Raw genomic sequence first — 24,819 nt, forward strand, 5'->3', positions numbered from 1 at the left:
ATAATGAATGTTACCCTTTTTTTGATTCAACTTTGTTCAAGATTGTTTATATATTGCCGTATCATGTATAGTACAAAGTACAACACATAATTACTGCATATAGAGTGAATAATAGCACAACCCCCACTCCGTATCCAGGAATAATATAGGCAAGAATTACTCAGTTGTCAATCCTCAATTCTTTTCCAATTACAACAAGTACTAATACTTATAACTCTGCAACAGATTTTTAGGGTTACTCTTGGCTTATAACATTTTTTTTCAAACTCTTATTAGTATTCCTTCATACCTGAGGAGAGAATATATAATTATTTAGTAGCTATATGTGAGTGTGCTCTTGAAAAACGGAGAGTAAGACTAAGGACTTCCAGAAAGTTATCTTTTTTATTGTTAGAACAAAGTTTGTCTGATGGATAACGCCTAATAACTTCCAACCAATGCCGGGTACTACTGCTAGTAACTCATAAATCTATTTTCATGAAGCAAATTTTGTCTGTCAACGCCTCATTTTTGAGTCTGCGCTTACTATCACTTTTAGAACTGCGTGTCCAAGAGATAACATATTAATATCAACAAGCGTTTCGAGCTTTATTTAGTATATTTCTATATTATTTATGAAAAGTATGTCTGTATTTTTTCTATTCGTCGACGCTTAATAACTCCGAGGAGTGCAATGTACATCCGCTACTTCATAATAACTAAGTAATTTTAATCAATCAATATAAAATGATCAATTAATAGTTTGTACTAAAATTGAGCGATTTTGTATTTGAATTAACTGTTATTTACGTTAATGACTTGTACAGTATCCTTATAGAAAGTGCAAATTGTTAAAATTTGCACTTTCTACAATCAATATTTCTTTAATATTTGTGTTTGTCTATTTTTGTATTTGCACATTAATAAGCCGCAAATCAATATGGGGAATAGAAAACATATAATGTATTCATTACAACTTCATCCATCATACATAATTATAGATGTCAATCAATAGGATATTGGCAAATAAGTTATATAGACTTATATCTAACTTATTAATAACGCTACCGAGTGGTTCATTGAAATTTTAAATTCTAAAATTCAACAAGATATAATTTATTGATTAACAATAAAATTAGAAAAAAAAAAATATTTATTATGACTGTGCGTCTGAGCTCTCTAAATCATGAATGTAACCATCCTTAGTGGTAATGATGGCTTCCACAATGCATGGCACTCACTGTGGATATAGTTCCCTACTATGGCGTCAAAGTGCTGGCAGAGAGTGGCTTTAAGAGCCTCTGTGTTTGTATGAAAGAGACTGCAGGCTATCCCCTCGACATACAACAAAAATGTATAGTCGAGGGGTTGGGTATCAGGGTGTAGAGGGCCAAAAATGTTAAAAAGAGTTCAAAAGACTCATTCAAAAGAGTTTTGCAACGGAGGAGATTATATTTTTTTTTTCATTCCTGGTTACTAAAGTGACCTTTCCAATCTAATAAAGATATTTAATTAACTTTTTTGATAGATCTCTGGACAGTCTTGTGCAAAATCCTGAAATCTCTTGTATGGGTCCTTATAGACTTGGGACAAGCCTGGGGTTTTTTCTTGATTTCTTTGAGTCCAGTTTTACCTTTTTGCCACACCTCTTGTCCCTTTGCAACGTTTTAGACTTGCTAAAGGCGTAGAGGGGGTCCTGGAGACGCAGAAATGCTTGGAATGCACGAATGGAAATTCGTCAATCACGTCTAAGTGTCATTTTATCGACTGTTACGTAAGCTTGAGAGCTCAGTTTGTTTTGTCCTGTAAATAATTGCTTATAATTTAATATATCGAAATATGAATTAATATCAATCGCATAACCCATATTAATTATTTAATAAGTAAGTTTTAAGATTTCAATGGAACACCCTGTATGTACATTAGAGAGTATCGTCCAAAACGGAAATGGAGTTAGGAAATGTTTAGCCAACGTGAAAGTTGTGTCTTGGTAACAAAAATGAACGTAGATAAATAGGTTTATGGGATCCCCCTATACCCTTCCCCCCAAATTTGTGCTCTAAGGCTTCTGAATGAAGTAAAACTTTTTTGTAATACGTCATTTTAGAAAAAATAAGTTTATTATCATATAATTAATATCTTGTTATATCAAAAAAAAAAAAATTAAGGGATTTTCTAATGCTGTCAAGAGCAATAGATGCTTGCACCGTCTGATAGCCAAACTAGGACTTGCATAATTTCATAGTAAAATTAAAGCAGAAAAAAAACTTTTGCAAAACAATACTTTTCTTCAGTATCTTAATTTAAATACTAATGAATTTCAAATGTAATAAAATCCAACATTCATAACAATAATTTTTCTAAGAAACTTCTATATAATAATCATCCTTATTCTACAATATTCGTGTATACGTAATAAATAATGTTTTCATTGATTTCTTTCGTTCAAAAAATTAATTGTATTGTTTCTTAGCTCTTATTTTTTTAGTTGTTTTCTCGATTGCAGTGTTGATTAAATATAGAAATGTCTCTGATTGTAGACATAAACTTTTTCTGACGCTTCTGAAACAAGTTTTTAAGCTCTTTCTGCGGACAAGGAATGACATGAAAAGTTTTCAAGTTTCTTTGAGTAGCATTCGATTTTCTAGCCATCAAAACTTTTTCTAAAGCAAAATTTGAAATATTTATATCATTATCAGTTAAAATGGGGAGCAATGTATTTTTATGATGTGCAAAAACGGCATTTTTTTGTATACTTCTTGAACTGTGCTAATTCGGTTTAGTTCTATATATTAATATTTGAATCCGTTTGCTTGCAATTTTGTCAATGGGACCAAACATCCCAGTCCAATTATTCTGCTCAGTATATCCTTGCCATTCTCGCACATACATCTTTTTAGACTAACGAAATGTAGCCTTGGGTATTTGGCATGAAAAGATGTCAAACATATCCTCACTCTGTTTAATCAATTACTTAGCTTTGACATTTCCTCTGTTTAGTCCTTTTTTAGAAAGTCTATCGACATTTTCATCCAGTTTTTTATTTTTTTTACAAACAGTATTTTTACTAATTGTTGGAAGACTAAAATTTTCCCATTCTGAAATCAAAAGTTCAGTGGTCTGTGATATTATGCGTCCCTTTTCACCCATTTTCCTTGAAAAGTCTCATAAAAAAGTTGTTTTATCTTCTACACCGGAAGACATCTTCCTTTGAGCAAAAAACCCCTAGATTAAAGTATTTTGGTTGGCCAAAGAGAAAATGCTTTGTAGAATGTCTAGTCAGCATAATGCAAAAGACTTCAATAGTAAAAGAGCTTAACTAATAAATCAAAAGATCATGCATACAAATATGAACATTTTAAAAATAGGATGCGTTAAGCTTTTGTCTATTTGATATAGTCTAACGGAGAGTACCAGAAGATGTAAGAAAACAATGAAGAAAACACATTTCACATTATTTGGATGGTGAAAGAGTTTTTAATTTGAAAAAAGGACGTGGTTTTTTTTCTTCCTCCTTTTTACTATCAAATTATAAAAGTCCTACTTTCTTTATCAGACGGTGTGCGGGTAAGCCTTTAATGCTCTTTGCACCCTTGGAATTTTTTTGACAATTTTTCAATAAAATAAGATATTAATTATATGATAATCCACACTTTTTTTTAAAATGACGCATAACAATAATGTTTTACATCATACGAAAACCTTTGAGAGAAAAAAAAATGAAGTTCTTAGATTCAAGCCCTATAATCGTTTAAAGAAAAATCTAATATCCAGAAATGATCATAGGATAGTTTATAAAGAAGGACCAAGGTCGCCTTGAAAAGCTTTTTTTTTTTTTTGAGAGGCTACAAAATCAGGTGTCCATTCATTTTTTCTTGCAGTATCATATATCTTCACTCTTAATGATATTTTATTTGTTATTTCCATTCATTACTTTTTGATGCTTCATTGGAATCATTCCTTATGAAAAGAAAGTATACACATCAAATCAGGAGAGCTACCAAAACAAATCCAAATTTAGTTTCTTAAAGACATTAATTATCCTATTAAGGTATAAAGTTAAAAAATGGTACTAGATGAACGAAAATTTTACATACTGTTTTAAATACTCATAAACATTTTGAACGAAATTTAATCATAACCTTTCAAAATATTGGTACTTCTACTCATCGCCCGTATAGACTTAAAAAATCAAACAACTAAAGGGAAAAATCTATTTTCTAAATTAATGATTCAACTTTTTTATATACAGATACATAAACTAAATATACCAAATATTAAAACCAATAACTAAAGGGTGATTAAAAAAAGAGCGGGTTTTGAAGAAAGATTTGGGTTTAAAGGCATAAAAAATACAGCTCGTGCAAGACTTGAAGCCGCCGGACCTTCCTTTCCGTCGTGTATTCAGTGAATAGGCTCTTGAACGTATCCAAGAAGATCCGTTTTTTCTCTGCCAAATTTTGTTCAGTGATGAGGCCAATTTCTGGCTCAATGGCTACATAAATAAGCAAACTGCCGTATTTGGGCTGAAGAGCAACCCGAATTGTATCAAGAGCATCCATTGAAAACAACAATTTGGTGTGCTTTGCAGGCTGGTGGAATCATCGGTCCATATTTTTTCAAAATGCTGCCGGCCAACACGTTAACGTCAACAGCGAACGTTATCGCGCCATAGTAACAGACTTTTTGGTATCTCAAATTAAAGCACATGGTCTCCACAATATTTGGTTCCAACAATTTTGGTGAGCAATTAATTTCACGTTTTGGCCCGGTGAATTGACCACTAAGATTGTGTGATATCACACCTTTGGACTTTTTTTCTTTGGGGCTACGTAAAAGCAAAAGTCTATGTGGATAAGCCCGCGACGATTGAAGTATTGGAAGCAAATATTGAGCGAGTTATTCGTGAGATTCCGGTCACAATGCTCGAACGTGTCATCGAAAATTGGCGCGAAAGAATGGACCATTTAAATGCCAGTTGCAGCCAACATATGAAGGGGATTATTTTCTAGAAATAATTGTAAATGACTGTTTTTTCGGTTCATAATAAAGTTTTGACCATAATACAATATTTTATGTGTTTTATTTCTACAATCCAAAACCGCTCATTTTGAATCACCCTTTTTTTATTTTATTTTTCTATTAAATGAGATATTTTTTAATGTATTTTGAATGCAGACCAACTTCACATTTATCACACATAAAGGAATTTCTCCAAATATATTCTTTGCAAACTTGTGCCTTCTCTTTGTGTCATTTACATTAATATTTTCTGTCAAATCTTGAAAGGCCAGTCTGTTTTGAATCTAGATGTTTATCTTGCAAATTTGGTGTTCCTTAACTTTTGAAATAATAGACAGCTAATATTTCTATAAATTCATTTAATTAATTATTTCATTTATGGTGTCATTTTGATTCCTTTCATTTTCATTTATTGATCAGGGTTGTTGACTATCGCTGATAGTATATAGGAAAATATGGTCCAACAACATTTTTTTTTTTTTTTGAGGCAGCATTCTTATTCAATATGTTCCCACATCCCGATCCATGGTATCAACATAACCAATATGCTGGTTATAGTTTTTGCTATATTTAGGTTCAGGAATGTCTTTATATTTTATTTACTTCTGCCCCATCTTCGAAATTTCTTTATGGACAAATCTCCAAAATTTGTGGCAATTTTTAACTCTTTGCTATCTTTCCAACGAAGAAGCAAAATGTTGTCTGATGAACGAAAACCTCTTTCTTCCTTTATTATATGTTTTTTTCTTGCTATATTACATTTTTCTAAACGGTTGTCCCTACATGTGCCTCATGGTAAATATCCTTTACATAATAGTAATTCCATTAAATAAATGCTAGTATTGTAGTTATCAAAAATAATTTCATGGCATTAATTTGGTAGAAGTTCTGCTTTCTCAATCAATTTTAAAACAACTTTTCCTCCCAATTGAATTTTTGAGACATCTTTACACTTTGAGGTTCCTTACCCAGATATAAATCAAAAGAATTGAGATACCCACCGACAACATATAGACAACATTTTGAAACCAAATCTTATGTGCACTTCCAATATATTGTTTGGCATTATCCTTTCCAAAATATGGGATCATACTTTCGTCAATTGAAACATATTCGGGTATTTTTCAATATACCCGAATATTTTTTTTTTTTTTATGCAAATTTGCTCAGCAGTGCTAAGCCTACTTTTTAACATACTATTATATTTTCTTAGACATTTCGGCGTGAATAATTACTTTGGAAATAAATGCAAGGAGAAAACATATTTGAAAATAAAATTTAAAATGACAGATTTATTTATTATAAGTTGTAAAAAACTATATATAAAAATTATATTTACCCTTTTGATAGAGACGTTTTTCTTCTGGCTATTATCACAAACTTTTTTAAGTACAGAAGGAGTACATAAAAAACGAAAAACCAGTAAATCTTTTTTGGTACAGTACCAAGTTATAAAATGGAATCTCCATAGCTTATGGACAGCACGCTCGGGAGTTATTCTTGTGAACTTGATGTGTGTACGTTCGCACCCCGGTGATTCCTAGAGAAAAAAATATACTATATGTATATGGATTTCACCAAAAGATTCCTAGGCTTGATAAAGTAATTGTAATACTATAAGGTTTACTTATACTTTAATCAGTGCAACTCCATTTAACCAATTAAAGGAACATTAAAAAGATAAAAGATTTAAATGAAGAGGGGAAAAACACCATTATATAACCCAAAATTAATATTGCATCTGAAAAAAAGAAAATGCATCTATGTACCGTCCTTTATTGGTTTTAAGTCTAATAGTTGATGCCTAACAATTTTAAACAGTGTAATTAAATGAAAGTAATTATTAATTGATTCTAAAAAAAAAATATTTTGCAGGTGATTATTACCACATATATATTTCGCAGAAAAAGTTTTATTTTTATCTAGTGCTCTTCAAAAAGAGGTAGCTAGTTATCTTTTGTGCATAGCACGTAATGTCCTGTAAATGCCTTTATATAATACTAATGATATTACCCTGAGTAATTAGACGTAGACGAACAGACACACGTTGTCAATAAAAATATAAAAGCAAAAGCAAGGGTGTCCGCAGGATTATATATATATATATTTTTTTTTGTGGGGGGAGGTGATTTTTTTCTAAAAATAAATTTCAAATATCAAATTATTTTCAAAAAAAATTTCAAAAATCTACAGTTATTCACAAAAAAATTTCTAAAATTTAATTTCAAATATTCAATTTTTTGGAAAAAAATTCAAATATTGAAATATTAAATTTTCTAGTAAAAAGCAAAAATTTCTTAATTTGATGAGGGTTACAGCCCCTCCAGCCCACACCCTGCGGACATCCCCAAGAAGATAACTCCCCAACAAATATTTGGAGTTAATTTACGTTTTTCAAACGTATTTGCTCAATAATTAGATGTTTTCTCCTCGAGAATAAAATAAAAAGCTTGAGAAAAAAACCTTTTTTCATATTTTTAACTGCAAAAAAACTACCATGCTCAACATTGCTTAGCATTCACAATCCAAAATATATATGCACCTCCCTTTTCTTTTTAATATGACCTGATGACCAAGGTTGTGTCTTGTTCAGGTTCAGCTGTTCTATTGGTTTCGGATCAGCTTTATAGGTTCTCTTTTATACAGGCTCTGTTTGGTAAGAGACACTTAAAACAAGGGACCTTCCTAGATAATCTGGACCCAGGAAATCATATTAGATACAAACAGGGCCGCAGCTACATTATACGCAGAGTGTATAGTACTCCAAGTTCCGGCCCCTAAAACAAGGTTGCTATAGACAATGTTTTCAAAGTTGGGGCCTGAGGGGAGGATAGGAGAGGATGCTTTTTGTTTTCACATTTCGTATAAAGGTGGATTCAGATGAAAATGTATTAGCGTAGGGAGGCTTTGACATAATAAAGTTTGGGAAACTCTTATTTGTCTAACTGCCTGATGATGTCTGGCCGCTGTTCATTTTTCTTTTAGGAGGAAAGGTTGGACGATACAATAAAATTAACGACGTGTTTCGTTTACATAAAATTATTTAGATGGAATATTAAAAGCTTATAAATGTACCAAAAAATACAACAAACAAAAGTAAGCACAAGAACCGAGACCAATAAGCAATATATTGAAGTATCTGTTCCGGTTCTAGTGGTTCAAGAATCGAAATCGATTGATCTTTTAGACCGATAAGGTCTTGTTGATGCCTCATAAGCTGGAGAATACTTTTAAAAAAAAAGAGAAAAAAGCCTGACTGACCTTTAGCTGCAGATGCTCACTGCTAAACCTCATCTAAAGTTGCATTCATTATTTTTTATTATACGTTCTCAACTCATATTTTGTAGAACTCTATAAAGAATAGAGTTGTATAATATATGAGTTGACCTAAACGTCTCCGAGATTTCATTTATTTTTCTCTCTATTTTTTTCTTTTTCTAATATGACATGTACGCTTGATTGCTTTGTTATTTCTTAGATCAAGCACCTATGCAGTCCTAAAATACACTCAAAAGTGACTATACTGAAAACATACACATTTACAGAGTGGTCCATTAAAATTTCAACCCTTGAATTTTAAACTTTAACAAGATATAATTCATTAATTAATAATATAATTTCAACTTAATTAATAATATAATTTCAACTAAATTAATAATAGAATTTAAACTTAATTAATAATATAAATAGATAAGCTCTCTTAATCATTAACTTAGCCTCCCTTAATGGCAATGATAGCTTCCAAACTGTGGTGGAAGACCTGGCAACCGCTAAGAATCTAAGTCCTCTGTCATGGTGTACCAGTACTGGCTGAAAGTGGCTTTGAGAGCATCAGTTGTTTTATATGACAGACAATGTATGCCTTCCCCTCGACATACACCCAAACGGAATAGTCAAGGGTGCTGACATAGGGAATGTAGGGGTGCCAAAATGGTCAAACAAGAGTTCAAAAGACTTTTGCAAGGAAGGAGATGGGTTTCCTTTTATTCCTGGTGTAAAGAGAGGGCTCTCTAACCTATCAAGGCCTTTTTTTTAGCTCTCTGTATAGTTTGGTGTGAAACCCCGAGATCTCTTGCATGGGCCCAAAAAGACTTGAGAGGATTGGCCTGGGCTGTTTTTTTAACTTCTCCGGATCCAGTTTGGCCTTTCTGACAGATACATTCTTTCTCTCCAACGTGTCAGACTTGTTTACAGATAGACAGTGGTCTATGGAGATGCTCGACTGCTTGGAGTGCGCAAATGGGAATTTGTCAATCACGTCCAAGTGTCATTTTCTCGACTTGTACGTAAGCTATAGAGCTCAGATTTGTTTTGTTTTCTAACTAATTCGTCATGTTTAATACATCGAAATATGAATTAATTTAAATATCTCATCAAACTTCATTATTCATTGAATTAGTAACTTTTCATATTTCAATGGACCAACCAGTCCATACAATCTTACCTGAATTAATAGAAAAAAAGTTCTTTCTTTGACTCCATTTGTCTTGATTCTATTTGCCCTAGGATCAGCACAAAACTAGCATTAATAGCAGAGCCTTACCACATTCAAAATACTTTGTATGCGTCACATAAATTGAAACGGTTTTGTTAAAACAAGGTTAAAAAAAAGATTCATTATAGAGCTAATAGTTGTTGATATATAAATATGTAACCCAGGGGAAAAGAAAATTAAATAAAGAATGACAATGGAAGCTAATAAATTATCTATAACTAACGGTAGTATTCTGAATAATCTTTTATCGTATTAATCAAGAATAATTATAGTCTGTGGCATTTCCCACAAAATTTTTTATCATATACGAATTTATATATTGGGTGTTAATATAAAATCGGCTCATTTAAAAAAAAATAAGCTGTCAGTATTTTTCGACCTTTTAACCCGAAAATTGGTATGAATTATAGATGTAAATGTTTAGAAAGAGCTGATTTGATGTATTTGCTTCCAATATCAATCACGTTCTATCGTCATCACGGCGCAACACTATTCCTCCTCTGCAAATTCTATCTACTTTATATCTGGAGAGGCTGTCACCATGATGTCCAAAAGTTCTTTAAAGTTTGTTGATGCAAAAACATTTCTGCACGAAAAAAAAAAAAAAAAAAAAAAAAAACCATGAGAGAGTTGTCAGATAACAAATCTCCAGCTTACACATGTGCCGATAATAAACCTATTTATATTACGGTGTTAATAATTTTTTGGGGCCAGGTCCCCCTAATAATGAAAATTAGCAACACCCCCAAATTATGGAATATGATAATTTTTTGAAGACTGTCGTTGTTTTAAAAAAAATGCTATTGATTGTCCAATGATTTATAATTACTTTTTAATTTTATACTTTATGTTAAATTATATAAATAAGTATTAATACCAATTATTTTGTAACCAAGGGGAAAAATAAAATTTCATAGTTGAGAGAGAATATAAAAAGTTTTTTAGTCTTTTATATATCTTTCACTGGCTTCCGAGCTGATATTCTTATAAAAAGTTGTAAAATAAAATATATTGTTTTCAAAAAAAAAATTATTATATCTTGATTTTTACGGTCTGTGTAGGCATATGCGGGAAATAAATTAGTCTAGTGGTCCATTATCATTTTCAATACATCTAATATTTTGAATCTTCATAATGATATTCATCAATTTAGTGACTGTTATAGCGTGAGCGGACCTGGGACAAAAATAAACGTATGGTGTTTTCTTTTTTTTAATTTGATGAAAAAATTGAACTTTTTTCAAAATCTTTCTTCTTTTAGAAAAGGTCAGTTATGTTTTATAATTATTTTTTTATTTAAAAAAAAAATACCTTTTACAGTAGCATTAATTTAAAAAAAAAAATGGTCAAGAGAGGGGCTTAGTTAAGGACAGGGTTTAAGGCACTTGTTGCCCTGAATCAATCATTTATTAATAGCATATTTATATTTGTAGCAAATAATAAATAAATTTAACATTATATCTTTTAAAATTTGGAGTAACATAAAGATGACTCATAAGTATTTATTTAAATGCAAAGGTCAATCAAATGACCCGCAAATTACCAAGGAATTCGTTTATGTAAGAGGTTCCCAAAAAGGGCGGAATTGGAATAGAAATGTGGCTTGTTCTTGACCTAAAACTATCTATATCTAGACGGCTAGAATCACCAAGTAGGTTTTTTTTAAAGTTTTCATTATAATTTCTATCTATTGACTGTTGTTCATAGTTATTTAAATAATTAAGTGTGAGTTTTTTGGGAGTGAGAATAATTCAATCTTCTGAACACTCATAAAGGGGGGTATAGAGAAAAAAAAAGCCTAATTAGAAACACTCAAAGCGTATGCACAAATATCAATTATTCAAAAACCAGTAGATAGAAGTAAGAAGTAATGAAAGGATAAGCATTCTAACAATTTTTGTATTCTTCTAACCACTAATCTGCTAATTTTTTCTTATTCCAGCAGTTACCAGATTAGCGATTAGTGGAATGACCATCTCTGCTACTTATATTGCTAAACGAAGCATATTCTTATTAATTAATTATTTATTTTGGAAAATGTTCACCGAATGACATGGGAACAGACTTTTGTGCTATATTTAAAAAATATGATTATTTACATGAATATATCTAGTTCAATAGTTCTCAAACTGTTGGTTCTTTCAAAAAATGGGCAACTCCGTGGGGGGGGGAGGGAGTTTGTACAGGGTTACCAGAAATAAATTCAAAAAAAATTCATGGAATCGTTTCTCATTGAGTGCTTGCATTATTCTTGGTCATACATATAGCTTCATCCGAAGCTCTTTGGTTGTCGCCTATGGCATTATCCCTCTTTGGCTTCCTTCAACCTCCTGGATCTCTAGTTATAATTTATCCTCTTTTTTAATGCATAGATAGAGACCAACAACATCCCATCAATTGTTGCAATCTATATTGGGTCCTTTTGAGCTTGAAGGAGAGATGCAACGTTTTTCCAATTTTGTTCTTGTAAATTCATTTTTCAAGGTATCTTAACGAAACTTTATGAGAAGAAAAAAAAATATCCTCTGTTTTTTTTTTTAGTTTAGCTAAACAAAAAAAGTTTGTCAGATGTCATAAATAAGCATCAAAGTCATTTACATTTATTTAGGGTCAATCTGTGTATCATTAAAATACAAAGAATTTCTAAATTTTTGTGTGCTGTTAGAAGCTTATTCTCTTGGATAATATCTTTAGTGACTTAATATGGAAAATATTCTCCTGAATATGAACATAATATATTTCTAAAAAGACTGCAATCCTATCAGTCTGGTTCCAATAATTTTTTTCTGTCCTAGAACCAGTCCTTATCTGTCTTTTATGGCAACTACACCAGCTGAAACGACAAAGTTACTAACTACGTTCATTCATCTGTTCAACATAACTTCTTTCGAAAATACAAGATACCTGAAGTTTAAAGTAGGATGTGTGTGGCTAGAACGCATAATACTCAAGTATTTTACTTTCTAGCCATCATTCATGATTTCTCTTAATCCTAGCTAGTATTGATTATAAATTACGTTGATTACGTTCTTTTCGAAAACATTTCCTTGCGCATAATATCAAGGCAAAGAAGCCAAAAACTAAAAAGTTATGTACATCAATGTCCTCTGTTTACAAAATCAGCGTTTAGAACCACTCTTTGTTGGAAGACAAGAGATATAAACAGGAAAGGAGTTGTATCCTATCTACTTAAGTTATTTTGCCATTTTTCTTCTGAAACAACTTGACCAGTGATGTATTTAATGTTTCTATTCTAATCTCAAAATTATCTGCATTTTTCAAATATTCACATTCCCTCCTACAAAAAATTGTAAAAGCTGATACCTGTACAATGGTATTTTTAAATAGGTATTCTTTTAACTTATCAACATAGAATTTGGAATTAGAAATAACAGTTTCTTTTTCATCAAACTCGTAATTAACTTATTAATTTAAATAGTAGCTATAGTAGGTAATCGTTCAAGGATAGGATTATATGCCTAGAGTACATAGTTAATTAACTTTATTCGTATGTATACAATTTATATATTGAAGCAGGAACACTAATTCTCACCATAGTATACTATTATCAACTTAGAATTATAATTATAATAGGAACAAGGCTACTGCTTGTGTTACTATATGTTTACAGTGTGCAGGAGCAAAATTTCACTGTCAATTTAGTTGCCTTTTAATACATTTTTGAGTGAAATGTTGCGAGTTTTTGTCTTTATCATGTGATTATGTTTTTTAATGCAGTTTTTGTTTTTGAATCGGCCACCAAATGAGTGAATAGGAGGCAAAAAGTAGCCACCTTATTTGACGCACATATAGGCCAAAAAGACAGCACTACCATCACCAAGGTGACTGTTTGTAGTATCCAACATACTAATAATATTGGAAAAGGGATGTCCATAGCTCCAGGAAGTGGAGCTCCGCACCCAAAACTTTGCGCATTTCTGGCCAAAGGAAAATTGCCCTCCGTCATCCCCGTCATTTTCTCGACTTGTACGTAAACTAGAGAGCTCTGATTTGTTTTTTTTGTAACTAATTGTGTATGCTTTAATATATCGAACTATGAATTAGTTTCAGTATCTCAACACCATTAATCATTGAATTAGTTAGTTGTCAGATTTCAATGGACCACCCGGTATTCACGTGTTTTTCAATGAATGGATGATAACTTTGCTCAACTTTGTTATCCAAGACTAACACTTTTGTACAAAGTAAAAAAAATTCAATTATCTCCTCTTTTTGAAGATATAAAGGCCTAGATTGATTTTTTTTGTTGTTGTTGTTGAAATTTGCAGCATCCAATTCTGTGGACAGTCTCTAAACCCTGATGAGATTGTGTAAATGCTATGTTTCTTCCATTGTGGACTATCTCTTTTAAATATTTACGTAATAACTAGTTTTATGTAAAAACTAACATAAGTTTGATATAAGGTTCTTTTATATAATATTATTAGCTGCTGTGGATCTTATATAACACCTCTTTAAACTTTTTTTATATCCTTAAGAATCCATTTGAATATAAATATATAAGACTCTTTTGATTCCCCAATAAAAAAAACCTCATATTACATATAACTTCATTATGAGAATAAATTTTGGGGATAAAGGAATGGATCATAGAGCATTTTAGTCTTAAACACATTAATAGTGTTGGGTGTCGGTCTATAAATCCTAGACCAGTCTGAGACAGTTATATATTCAAACTAATTCGGCCCAAGTACGGTCTAGATCGGTCTCCAATTTGGAAAACAAGATGTTGTTGTTTGAGCGTCAGTTAAGAAAAAGAATCGATCATAAATTATTTATTCTACTATCGTGGACAAGTCAGAGTATCCATGTTGTGATCCATGCCGATCAAGACAATGTTGATATTACAAATTTACTAAGCCTAAACCGGTCCTTTGTGATTATGAATCAAAGCGTGCTCATCACAAGATGATGTAAGTATTTTTTTTTTTTTTTACTTTTGTTGGACCAGTGTTTGGCCTCCAAGCCAGCTCACCGGTCATCAACTTCATGGACTTTTTTGTGTGGGTGCAGTTGAGCGATACATTAACAGATCCTCTGGAGCAAAAAATCCTTGCTGATGTCCAGGATTCAAGAGGAATTTAGTATCTGTCAGAGAAGACTTTTATCAAGACCTGCTCCGTTTCTTAGGCCATTATTGACGCCAAAGGGGATTATATTGAAAATACTTTTTTTTATTTATTCAGCTTTCATTTAGCAATGGGTTTTATTCTAATCTGATGATTAGTCTAGGACATCGTTTCCCAAAGTGAGCTTTTATGTAGGCGGCAGTAATAAGAAAAGGGGCAATTGGGGGGGGCGGTAGACCAAAAAGCGGTGATTACATATGATTTCATAAAACAAACAAATTGATCTATAAAATTTAAAAAAAATGTGATTACATGGAAGCAGCAATGAATATGTTGAATATTAGCCGGTTAATAGGATAGAAGTACGTTGTATCGAGGTGGTATTATTGTAACATCATTATTGATGCCTATATACTTTATCCTATACTCAGTATAATATTACTCTATAATGCAAACAGCCTACTTAGAATAAATACATATACTTTAATTAAAAACGTGGAAAAACAAAAAAATAAAATAAACAGACTAAAACTCAAATTATGTTCCTTAAAATATCAAGCAAGATCTTGAAGGACGTCCAGTAATTATAAAACTGTATTAAGATATTGTTTCCATCAATAATCTTTTATTTCTTTAACTATTTAAACCAAAAGAGTCATGAAACTTATTTGTATGCTGCTTCGAGAAAAGTTTAAGGGACGAAAAACTATTGGAAATATGGTATTAATCACTTTACAACAATCAATTTGTGTGCTTCCTACAACATAACTCGGCTGATTTCTAGATCTGGTAAGGCTTACATCATTGGGCAATAAGAAAGATTATGCACACAGTTGTACATACGTCACCAGGGTAAATTTTGAAATTTATACCTCTCACTCATAACTCAGTTAAAGGAAGAATATATTAAACGGCTGAAAACAGAGAAGATAAATTGTGCAGCAATATTTCCGCAACATCATTTAGCTTGTAGTTATATGAGTCCATTTTAATAGGAAATAAATATGTGCTTCTAGCTTATTCTTATTTTTGTCAAAGGTGAAAAGTTAGTAAAAGAAATGATATGTGTAAGAAGTCTTATAATAAATACTGAAAGAGAGTTGGTATTTGATATCACTGATAATTTTTTCCAAGAGAAAAATAACCCACTTGATAAAACATTTCTGCAGTGCAATAGATGGAAGACCATCCATGATAGGTCGTCATTGTAGCTCAAACTGTTCATTGAAAAGCAGTACCTAGCAGTGCTTTGTGCAATCCATAGTAGGGTGCTCCCTATATTTAAATTGGAGTTATATGAAGGGTACCTAAGGGTTATAAAAATGTTTTTGGTTTCACTCTAAGTCTATCCTAAACTCGCCACGGTCAGTTTAAAGATTTGGCCTAATTTTAGTGTGAAGTTCCAATAATATATATTTTTGATGCCCCGAAGCAATTATCTTACACAACAGCCTTTTCAAAGATGTTTAAATAAGTAATATTTAATCAAAATCATATGTATACAAAAGATTTTAAAGATAATTGACTATTTCTTTGTACATTTGTCATCAAAATTACATTTTCTGAATTTACATCCAAGTTTATAGAACAGTTTCACCTTATTCGGAATAATGTGGAATCCACAGCATCTGATAGGATAAAAATCTTAGTTGTTGACGTCACAAATCAATTAATACTGTTATCAGAGCAGTAAATGCGATCCCGGCATATTTCCTCAATTCCAGACTGTTTCGAAAGCTTGGCATTTATACTGATGAACAGCTTTAACGTTTATTTCTATATACAGAAGTTACATGGATATCAAAAGAAAGCTACCTGAAGCTTTTTTATTCTTTTTTCGCTTCTAAGACTTGATTTTTTGATGATCTAAAAACATTAATGATACCATAGCTAATTGTAATACATATTCACAAAATTCAATAAAATTAATTTGCAATTGCAAGGAAATTATAAGAATAATTTCTAAATTAGATCTGTTATTGAAATGAAATTTAGCTCCCCATGAACTTTACCAGTTTTCAAGCTCCGTTGAATTGGATAAAGAAAATAACATATCAGATTATCACTTTCAAGTGTATTGTGCTCTCCTGGAAGAGGATACATGTCTGAATGATATCAGGATTTTTATAGCTAATAGTACCAGGCTGAGTTTTCAATCCATTCTTAAAAGTCAGGCAGTGAGGAAACATGATGTCAAATCAAAAAATGTTGAAAAAAAGAAAATCAAAAATTATACAGCTATTCACAAAAAATTAAATTTTTTGAAAAAAATTTCAAATCTTAATTTTTTTTTGGCTTGCTTCTAATTTGCCCGAATGACGAAAAAAAAAATCTATTAAAAACAGCCACTCCAATGAACCCCCTGCGGACGCAACTGTTAATAGTTCACCATTAAAAAAAATATCCTAAAGGATCGAACCGGAAAAACATTCCGGGTCGAACTTTGTCTCAATACTAATATTAGTATTTTGAAAAAATATTATGGTGGGTGTACAACTCTTATTAAGTATGCTTACCTCGTTCACATAAATATTAATGACTAAGTATAATGCCAAAGGCACATAAAAAATGTACAACTATGAATGAAAAAATACATTTTTCTGTTTAATGTATGGAGTGAAAACATGATTTGAATATTTGTGAACTTTAGAAATGTTGTGTGAGACTATAAAATACTTATATATTATGTATATAAAACTCCCAAACGTTTTAGTTCAATAGTTAGTAAAGTCTTTTTTGTGATTCAGGGTCCTCCGCAGGGGGTGGCTGGAGGAACTAAGGAACTTTTGCTCTTACTTATATACTTTATTAATTGAAATTTTCTTTCAAAAAAAGTATTATTTAAAATTGTTATGCAAAAAAAAAGTAATATTTGAAACTTTCTTTTAAAAAATGTAATGTTTTATATTTAATTATATTTTTCAATTTTTTTCTCCAAAAAACTTAACATTTTGTGGTTAGTTAGTTAAGAATTTATTGCTGTGTATCATAGTACATACATACATTATAAAATAGTACATATATACATAAATTACAAAACTATACATACGGCAAAGAACACGACCACAGAAAGAGGGGAAATGTGCAGAAATTGATCTTAAATCCTACATACTTTCTTAGTTATTACCAATAATAAGTTTAATTTTTTGTACATTTCAAGAATTTAAGAATATGAAGATATTCAGCCTCTTCTTGCATGGCTTGGTATCTCTCATATGAGAGCGATGGGTATCTGTTAATAGAGAATTCTAGAACAAACCATGTATGTAAATGATTAGCAGTTCGAATGCATGCTCTTGACTCGAGTTTGCAATGGAATATATACCCACTTAGAGCAAGGCTTTTTGTTGAGCCGTTAATTTGTTCTATTAAGGCTATTTGAGATTTTCTGAGCTTTAACTCATAGTTATCAGCTTTGCAGTGTCGAGTGTTGATATAAGAACAGCTAATTATTTTGTTTTCTTTTGCTTGGGTTTATCTAATAATAAGGTTTCGGCAGCTAAATCGAAGAACATGTCTATTTTGGGACCGTTTTTGCCCATCAAGATTTTTCGAATAAATATTTGAATTTTTTCCAGAGTATTTCACACCTGCTGCTTGATTTAGAAGGTCTTCTCTTGGCTCATCTGGCATTCCGTTGTGCTCAGTAGCAGTTTTTCTGCGACTGCAAGTTTCCTAGGCTAATGGAGTATCTTTACAATTATTTTTATTATTGCCAGCATCAACACAGACATTAACAATTTACTCCATGCAACTACTTGCCCTATCATAAACAATGATAGTTGTTTTGTGTTGATTATACTTATCAACACAGGGCTTACAATTTTCATCTTGGTCTATACCCTTTTCCACAGTTTCCTCACTTTCTTGAGTTACGGGCGCGTTCCGAGGGTCCTGAAAGTGCACCTTTCCTTCGGAAGCCACTTTTAGGGTAAAGTCAATAGCTTGCAGATCTTCAAATGTTGCTTGATCCACATCAAGGTGTAGGACTTTTCCTAACTGTGTTATTTCAGATTTGGTCAGTTCGACGTTATCTCTAACATTAAAGGGTTTCCTGTGGCCCCTCTGAGTTACATTGATATGCAAAGATGATCTAGAGCATAGATATCTCGTCGCCAACGATTTTGTTTCCTGTGGCCCCTCTGATAAAGCCGGTAAGCCTTTCCTTGGCATTTTTTCTTCTCTCGTTTCTTAATTCCAGGGACTTGATTTTCAGTTTTTTCATGGACAAAGAGCTGTACTTTCTTATTATTATCCTCCTTGGAGCTATGATTCGTCGTATGAGTTGTCGTCATTTCTATTTTTATTTGGCTCTGTTTTTAATATTATACTGTGCACTTTCACTTTCTGCCATTGTCAAAGGTTAAATGACAAATGGGCAAAATCTTCCGCTCAATTAGGGAGTGCTTCTATTCCAAGAAACGCCCCTATTATATTGCAGAAGGAAAAGAAAAGAACATTGTCTTAGCTGTGGATTGAAGATCCAGATACTAATGGAATGAAGATAGCTGAGGTCTAATTCTGGTTCAAAAGAGGAAGGATGTGTAATTTTTACTTAATAAAAATGTGAAAATGAACTTTGAAAACCTCTAAAACAGATTAAACTCCAAGAAAAAAAGGGTGAGGTTTAAAAAAAAAAAAAAAAAAAAAATTTTTTTTGTAAATAACTGGATTTTTGAAATTTTTCCGAAATATTTGATTTTAAAATTTTTTTTCTAAAAATTTTATTTTCTTTGTAACAGCTGTCGATTATGAAATGTTTTTCCAAAATATTTGATATTTTTCCTAGAAAAAAATCAAAAAACTAAGACTCCCAGAATGTAATTATGCGGGTGCCAAAAAGTCCGAAAGGCTTAGGTTCCGTTCCTAAGGACTGATAAGATCGGTCTAAGACTGATCTGGGACTGGGTGAACCAATACATACATCAAATGAGATTATTTTTTCAACATTTATATGTATAGTTCAAGCCAATTTTCAAGTAAATCCACCCAAAAATGTGGCCTCAGTCAAAATTTAAAGATTTTTGAAAAATGCAACGACTTTATCTTAACACCCTACCCTGTAACCTGTACCCTGTAGTTTTGAAGTATGGATTTTAAGACTAGTATTACAGGTGAGAAGTTTCATATATATTTAGTTTACAGTCGCTGTAATATTGAAGAGTCTATACATATTATATTTACTTTAATTACATATATAATTCGGAACTAGAGATTCCACTCTTTGGAATTTATCACAAGCTCTTGGGATATTGACGTTACGCTAGGGATGATTCGTAATTTTGACATTTTTGTAGCATAATCGTACTCAGAATGTTTTGACGTACGAACATCATTTGTGTTGTTTACAGTTAATTGAAAAAAATAATTTGGCAAAAAAATATAATTTAGTTGTGAACATTTTCATGCAATCATTTTCCACAACATTCGAAGTGGATTATCACGACAAAAGTATATTGATGAACTTAAATCTTTGTATGGCGATGAAGCACCATCCTATAGCACTGTGAAAAACTGGTTTAATGAATTTAATCGTGGCCGACGCTCGCTCAAAGACGAACTCCGTGAAGGTCGTCCAAAAATGGCCGTTGTGCCAGAGAACATTGATGCCGTGCGTGAAGTGATAATGCAAGATCGTCATGTGCCATACTGTGAGACATCCTTGGGCATTTTTTTCCACAAGCATACATTCGATATTGCATGTACAACTGGCTGTAAAAAAGGTTATTACTCCTTGGATCCCGTACAATTTGACAATTGCTCATAAGAAGGCTCTTGTCGATTGGTGCAAAGAAATGTTTATTAAATACGCTTAAGATGCTTCAAAATACATTTATAAAATCGTTACAGTCATACGAATCATGGATCTATGCGTTTGAGTCCGAAACAAAACAATAATCGACCGTGTGGGTCTTCGAAGACGAGCCAAATCCAACGAAAGTTGTTCGTGGAAGAAACACTTCGAAGCAAATGGTCGCCTGATTCTTCAGTCAATCGGAGTGGAAATAGAGCTTTGACAATTGGGTTGGGTGCATGCAAAAGTGTATAAATCATGCTGGAGAATACATTGAAAAACAATAAAACCATTTGAGATGATAAATATTCGCATTTTCATTATTAGGCTAGAAATATATGTATCAGCCTACGTATACATACAAAAATAATAGATTATTTTCGTTTGATCAAATTAATTATATCTTCAAACTTTGTTTATCTCAACTCGTTTAGAACTGTTTCTCATTTCGTCTGATTTTAACTTCAGCTAAACAATATATTAGAAATAATTGTTAAACATGTTCGAACTGACAGTCTCCCATAACCTTATTAACGAAACTTGAACATGAGAATGTTCCTCAACGATACCAAGATAATCTGGAAATGCATAAAGAAAATAATTTTACCAATAGACTAATCAGCAGATAATATTGAAGGCAACGAATAATATGAAATATAAGTAAAACATACAAGGTGGCTGTCAAATTGTATTGATATTCTATACACTATTATTTTGTGGCTAGTTTGTATTCCTTAAAAGAATGTGGATTCATGTTTGATACCAACGCTCAACAGACCAAAAAGGGAGAACAGTTAATTAAATAAATCTTTTAATTGACTGTGGGAATTGAATTACATATGTACTTTTTTTACATCTTGTGAAAAAAGTGTGGATTTCTTTCTTTAAGTGATTAAATGAATACAAATAGTTGTAATGTATATCATGATTATGTTATTATAACTTTAGGTCCTTGAAGTATCTAAAAAAAACCTCACCACCACCACCAATACTGCAAAAAATAATCCTTCATAAAATATCTGTACCCTTGGATCTGTTTGTTTTTTTTAAATCTGGAAAAGATAAATTTGCGGGGCTTTTTCTTTCCTTTGTTAAAAAAAAAAAAATTAAATTACAAATATTGTTTACTTGAGAAAAAAACAGTTCCTATTTTATTTCAAATGACATTTTTTATTTAGAAATCCCTAGCCTTTGCGGTGTTTAATCAAACTTGGATCATGGCAGTTGAGCCCAATGCTCTCCTTTAACTGGCTGCTTATTTTATCTGTGCATACTTTTGCTCGCGTCTGTGACTCAATTTGTATTAACTAAATTTATTGTTAAACGATCACTTCAGACTTGACCCCGACTTGGAGTTAAACAATTAAGACTGTGATAAAACTCGTGGACTGAGGTTCGAAGAAAGCGTTTTTGTCAAAATGTTATTAGTTAAACTCCATTAATATTTTTTTTGATATGATAAGTCATTGTTGGGAACTCGTATTCCCCACTCCTCGGAATGAAGTCGCACTTAATTCGACGTTACCTGAATAACATAAAAATTGACATTATATTTTTTGGTCATATCCCACTTTTTCTGTCTCGTTACGCAATGTCAATGTTCAAAAGGTTGATTGGTTGACTTCGAATAAGCTGTGAACCCGACCAACAATTATTGAATGATAACTCCATAGTTGGGGTTTGCCCTGTTTCTTTTAAGGGAAAGGTTGTGAAAGACAATAAAGATAACCACACATGTTGAATTTTATTAATCTGATACTTTAAACTTCACTAAAATTCGATGTTAAAAAGGCAGGTAACTTAACTTGGACTTGGGGCTTGAGTCCTAAAACAATATTGCGTACAGGTCTGGTGGACACATACAAATTTAATACATCTTTTTAAATATCTAAATTATTTCCTTACATTTTCAGCTGTATCCATGCCTTTCAATGTATAGCCTAGCTGCTACCATAGGCTCCGTGAGTGGGCTTTCGGGGATTGCTCTCCCGCAAATAGAAAAGGATTTAAATCTCTCAAAAGAGGAGTCTGCATGGTTTGGTGAGCCTTTCTAGCTAAACATTTATTTTTATTGATATTGAATTCAAGCCTTTATAGCTAGTATATCTCAACTTGGAATGATATCCACTTGTGTTGTCGGAGGGATATTGGGTCAGCATTTTGGAAGACGAAAAAGTGCACTTTTCGTTACACCAATCCATATCCTTGGATTTCTCCTCCAAATATTTGCATCCTCTTCCATCACAGTTCAATTTGGACGATTTCTTAATGGCGCAGCCGGGGGTTTAACCTCCGGAGTTGTTCCAGTTTACATCAGTGAAATATCAACAAACAAATATAGAACTGCATTTGGAGCTGGAGTGTCAGCTTTTTACTTATTAGGGACAAACTTTGTGTTCATTTTGGGGTCATTATTAGAATGGAGAAATGTGATTGGGATATCTATCATTTTCCCCATCTTTGGTATTATAACCATGATGACAATTCCAGACTCCCCTGTATGGCTGATCACAAAGGGTAAAGAACTGCTGTTTACTAGATTTATTAAGATGGGTGTCCACTACAGAGAGAAAGACCCAATGTGGAACCCCACCTTCATTTTAATGTACCAATTTGTACCAATGTGCTATAATTCATTTTAGACCGTAAGCAAGAAGCTAGAGAGGCATTGCTATGGCTCAGAGGACAACACTACAGCAAAGTGGATGAGGAACTTAAATCAATCCAGTCTCAATATAAGGAAATCATGGAGAAATCGAGGTATGTATTCAGAAAGGAGTTCATATACGTTTCTCAATCAAATATTATGTGGATTTTTTTTTTTTTTTTTGCAAAAAAATTCAAAACTCCACATTTGTTGACAAAAAAAGAAATTTTTGGGGAAAAATTTCAAAAATACATAGTTATTTATGGAAAATTAAATTTTTGGAAAAAATATTTTTAAGATTAAATTAAATTTTAAATAAAAATTTTCTAGTAAAAAAGCAAAATTCTTTAATTTAGGAGTGGGGAGGGGGAGTACTTTTCTTAATTTTTGTTTTTTTAACTTGGGAAAGTAAGAAATAGTTAATTACCCTTCATAAAGTAGAATTGAAATCCCAAATCAAAACATTATGTTCCGGATGCCGATTCCAGAAAAAACACACGATTCTCCGATTCCAAATAATTGTCCCATCACAAATACTAATGAAGTCCTTTTGTTGGTTAGGGTTAATTCGGAAGGTAAGCCCAACTCAAAGGTCATCAAGTTTTTTCAAATGTTCAAAAGACCTGATGTCTATAAACCCTTGCTCATTGTTATGACTCTCATGGTCCTTCAACAATTCTGCGGAATGTCAGCCATCACGTACTATGCTATAAAAATCTTAATAATTGCTAAATCATCGATTGACAAGGTAAATGATATATCAGTCGTTTTTTTTAATATATATGTACGTATTTTATAGTATGCGGCCACTGTCATATTTGGTGTAGTAAGGCTCACAGCTCAGCTTGCAGGAGTTTTCCTTCTTGCTCGCTTTGCAAGGAGAACCCTCTTCTTCACATCAGCACTCTTTATGGCTATAGGAACAAGTATGCTCGGCCTAGGCATATACCTCAATGATGAGACGGAGACGAGTACAACAGATATAGTGGGTGTTCTTCCCATACTTGGGATTTCAATTGCTGCAGCTGCGTATCCCATAGGACTAAGTCCAATTCCTTGGTCGTATACATGTAAGTAATATACTGAGATTATCTTCTATGTGATGAGCTCATAAGCTATTACTTTAATGTGAAAAAGGAAATTATAGTAGGCAAATGATTTCCAAATATTGTATCTAATTTATCTTACTCTTTTTGATTTATTTAGCAGAACTATTTCCAGTGGATATAAGAGCTGAAATGTGTGGCCTCACAAATGCATTTGCTAATTGCTACATATTCTTTGTCGTGCTCAGTTTCCCTTTCATTAAGGAAGCCATTGGTGGAGCCTATACATTTTGGATATATTCATCTGTTTGCATCATTGTTATCATTTTTTCTTTTTATTTCCTTCCTGAAACCAAAGGTATGAAACTAGAAGATATTTCAAAATCATTTGCAAAGGATGAAAAGAAAAAAGAGGATCCCAAGGAGTTGGATTCTTTAGTTTGATCTTCTCTTGTCATGTATTCTTATATACTATATATAAAAAAATTATATCCATTTATATTATAATATAATACACAGATTTATGACCATTTATGGCTTCTTGAAGAATTTCCCCAGATTCACATTTTGTGAAAGAATACTATACTTTTTCTTTAAGGAGAAAACGCCATTATTAGATTCAAATTTCACAATTATATTGAATATTATAAAAATGATGAATTTAATATTTATGTCATAGACTGCATTCTATTTCTAATTCTAATTGAAGTACAGTCAAATCTGGATAAAGAAAATTATTATTTTTC

General features: G+C 32.0%; 1 protein-coding gene across 1 annotated transcript in view; it reads left to right on the forward strand.

Moving 5' to 3' along the window:
- Positions 1-24,603, forward strand: part of LOC121124279 (facilitated trehalose transporter Tret1) — a 29,727-nt gene extending 5,124 nt beyond the window's left edge. Inside the window, exons 2-7 of the mRNA XM_040719439.2 lie at positions 22,294-22,420; positions 22,478-22,897; positions 23,023-23,140; positions 23,589-23,775; positions 23,827-24,097; positions 24,234-24,603. Of these exons, the coding sequence (XP_040575373.1) occupies positions 22,294-22,420; positions 22,478-22,897; positions 23,023-23,140; positions 23,589-23,775; positions 23,827-24,097; positions 24,234-24,517 (1,407 nt within the window). The 3' untranslated portion in view covers positions 24,518-24,603. The remainder of the gene's footprint in view (positions 1-22,293; positions 22,421-22,477; positions 22,898-23,022; positions 23,141-23,588; positions 23,776-23,826; positions 24,098-24,233) is intronic.
- Positions 24,604-24,819: the final 216 nt, after the last annotated feature.

This window comes from Lepeophtheirus salmonis, chromosome 9 (genome assembly GCF_016086655.4).
Source record: "Lepeophtheirus salmonis chromosome 9, UVic_Lsal_1.4, whole genome shotgun sequence".
NCBI classification, from domain to species: Eukaryota; Metazoa; Arthropoda; class Copepoda; order Siphonostomatoida; family Caligidae; genus Lepeophtheirus; species Lepeophtheirus salmonis.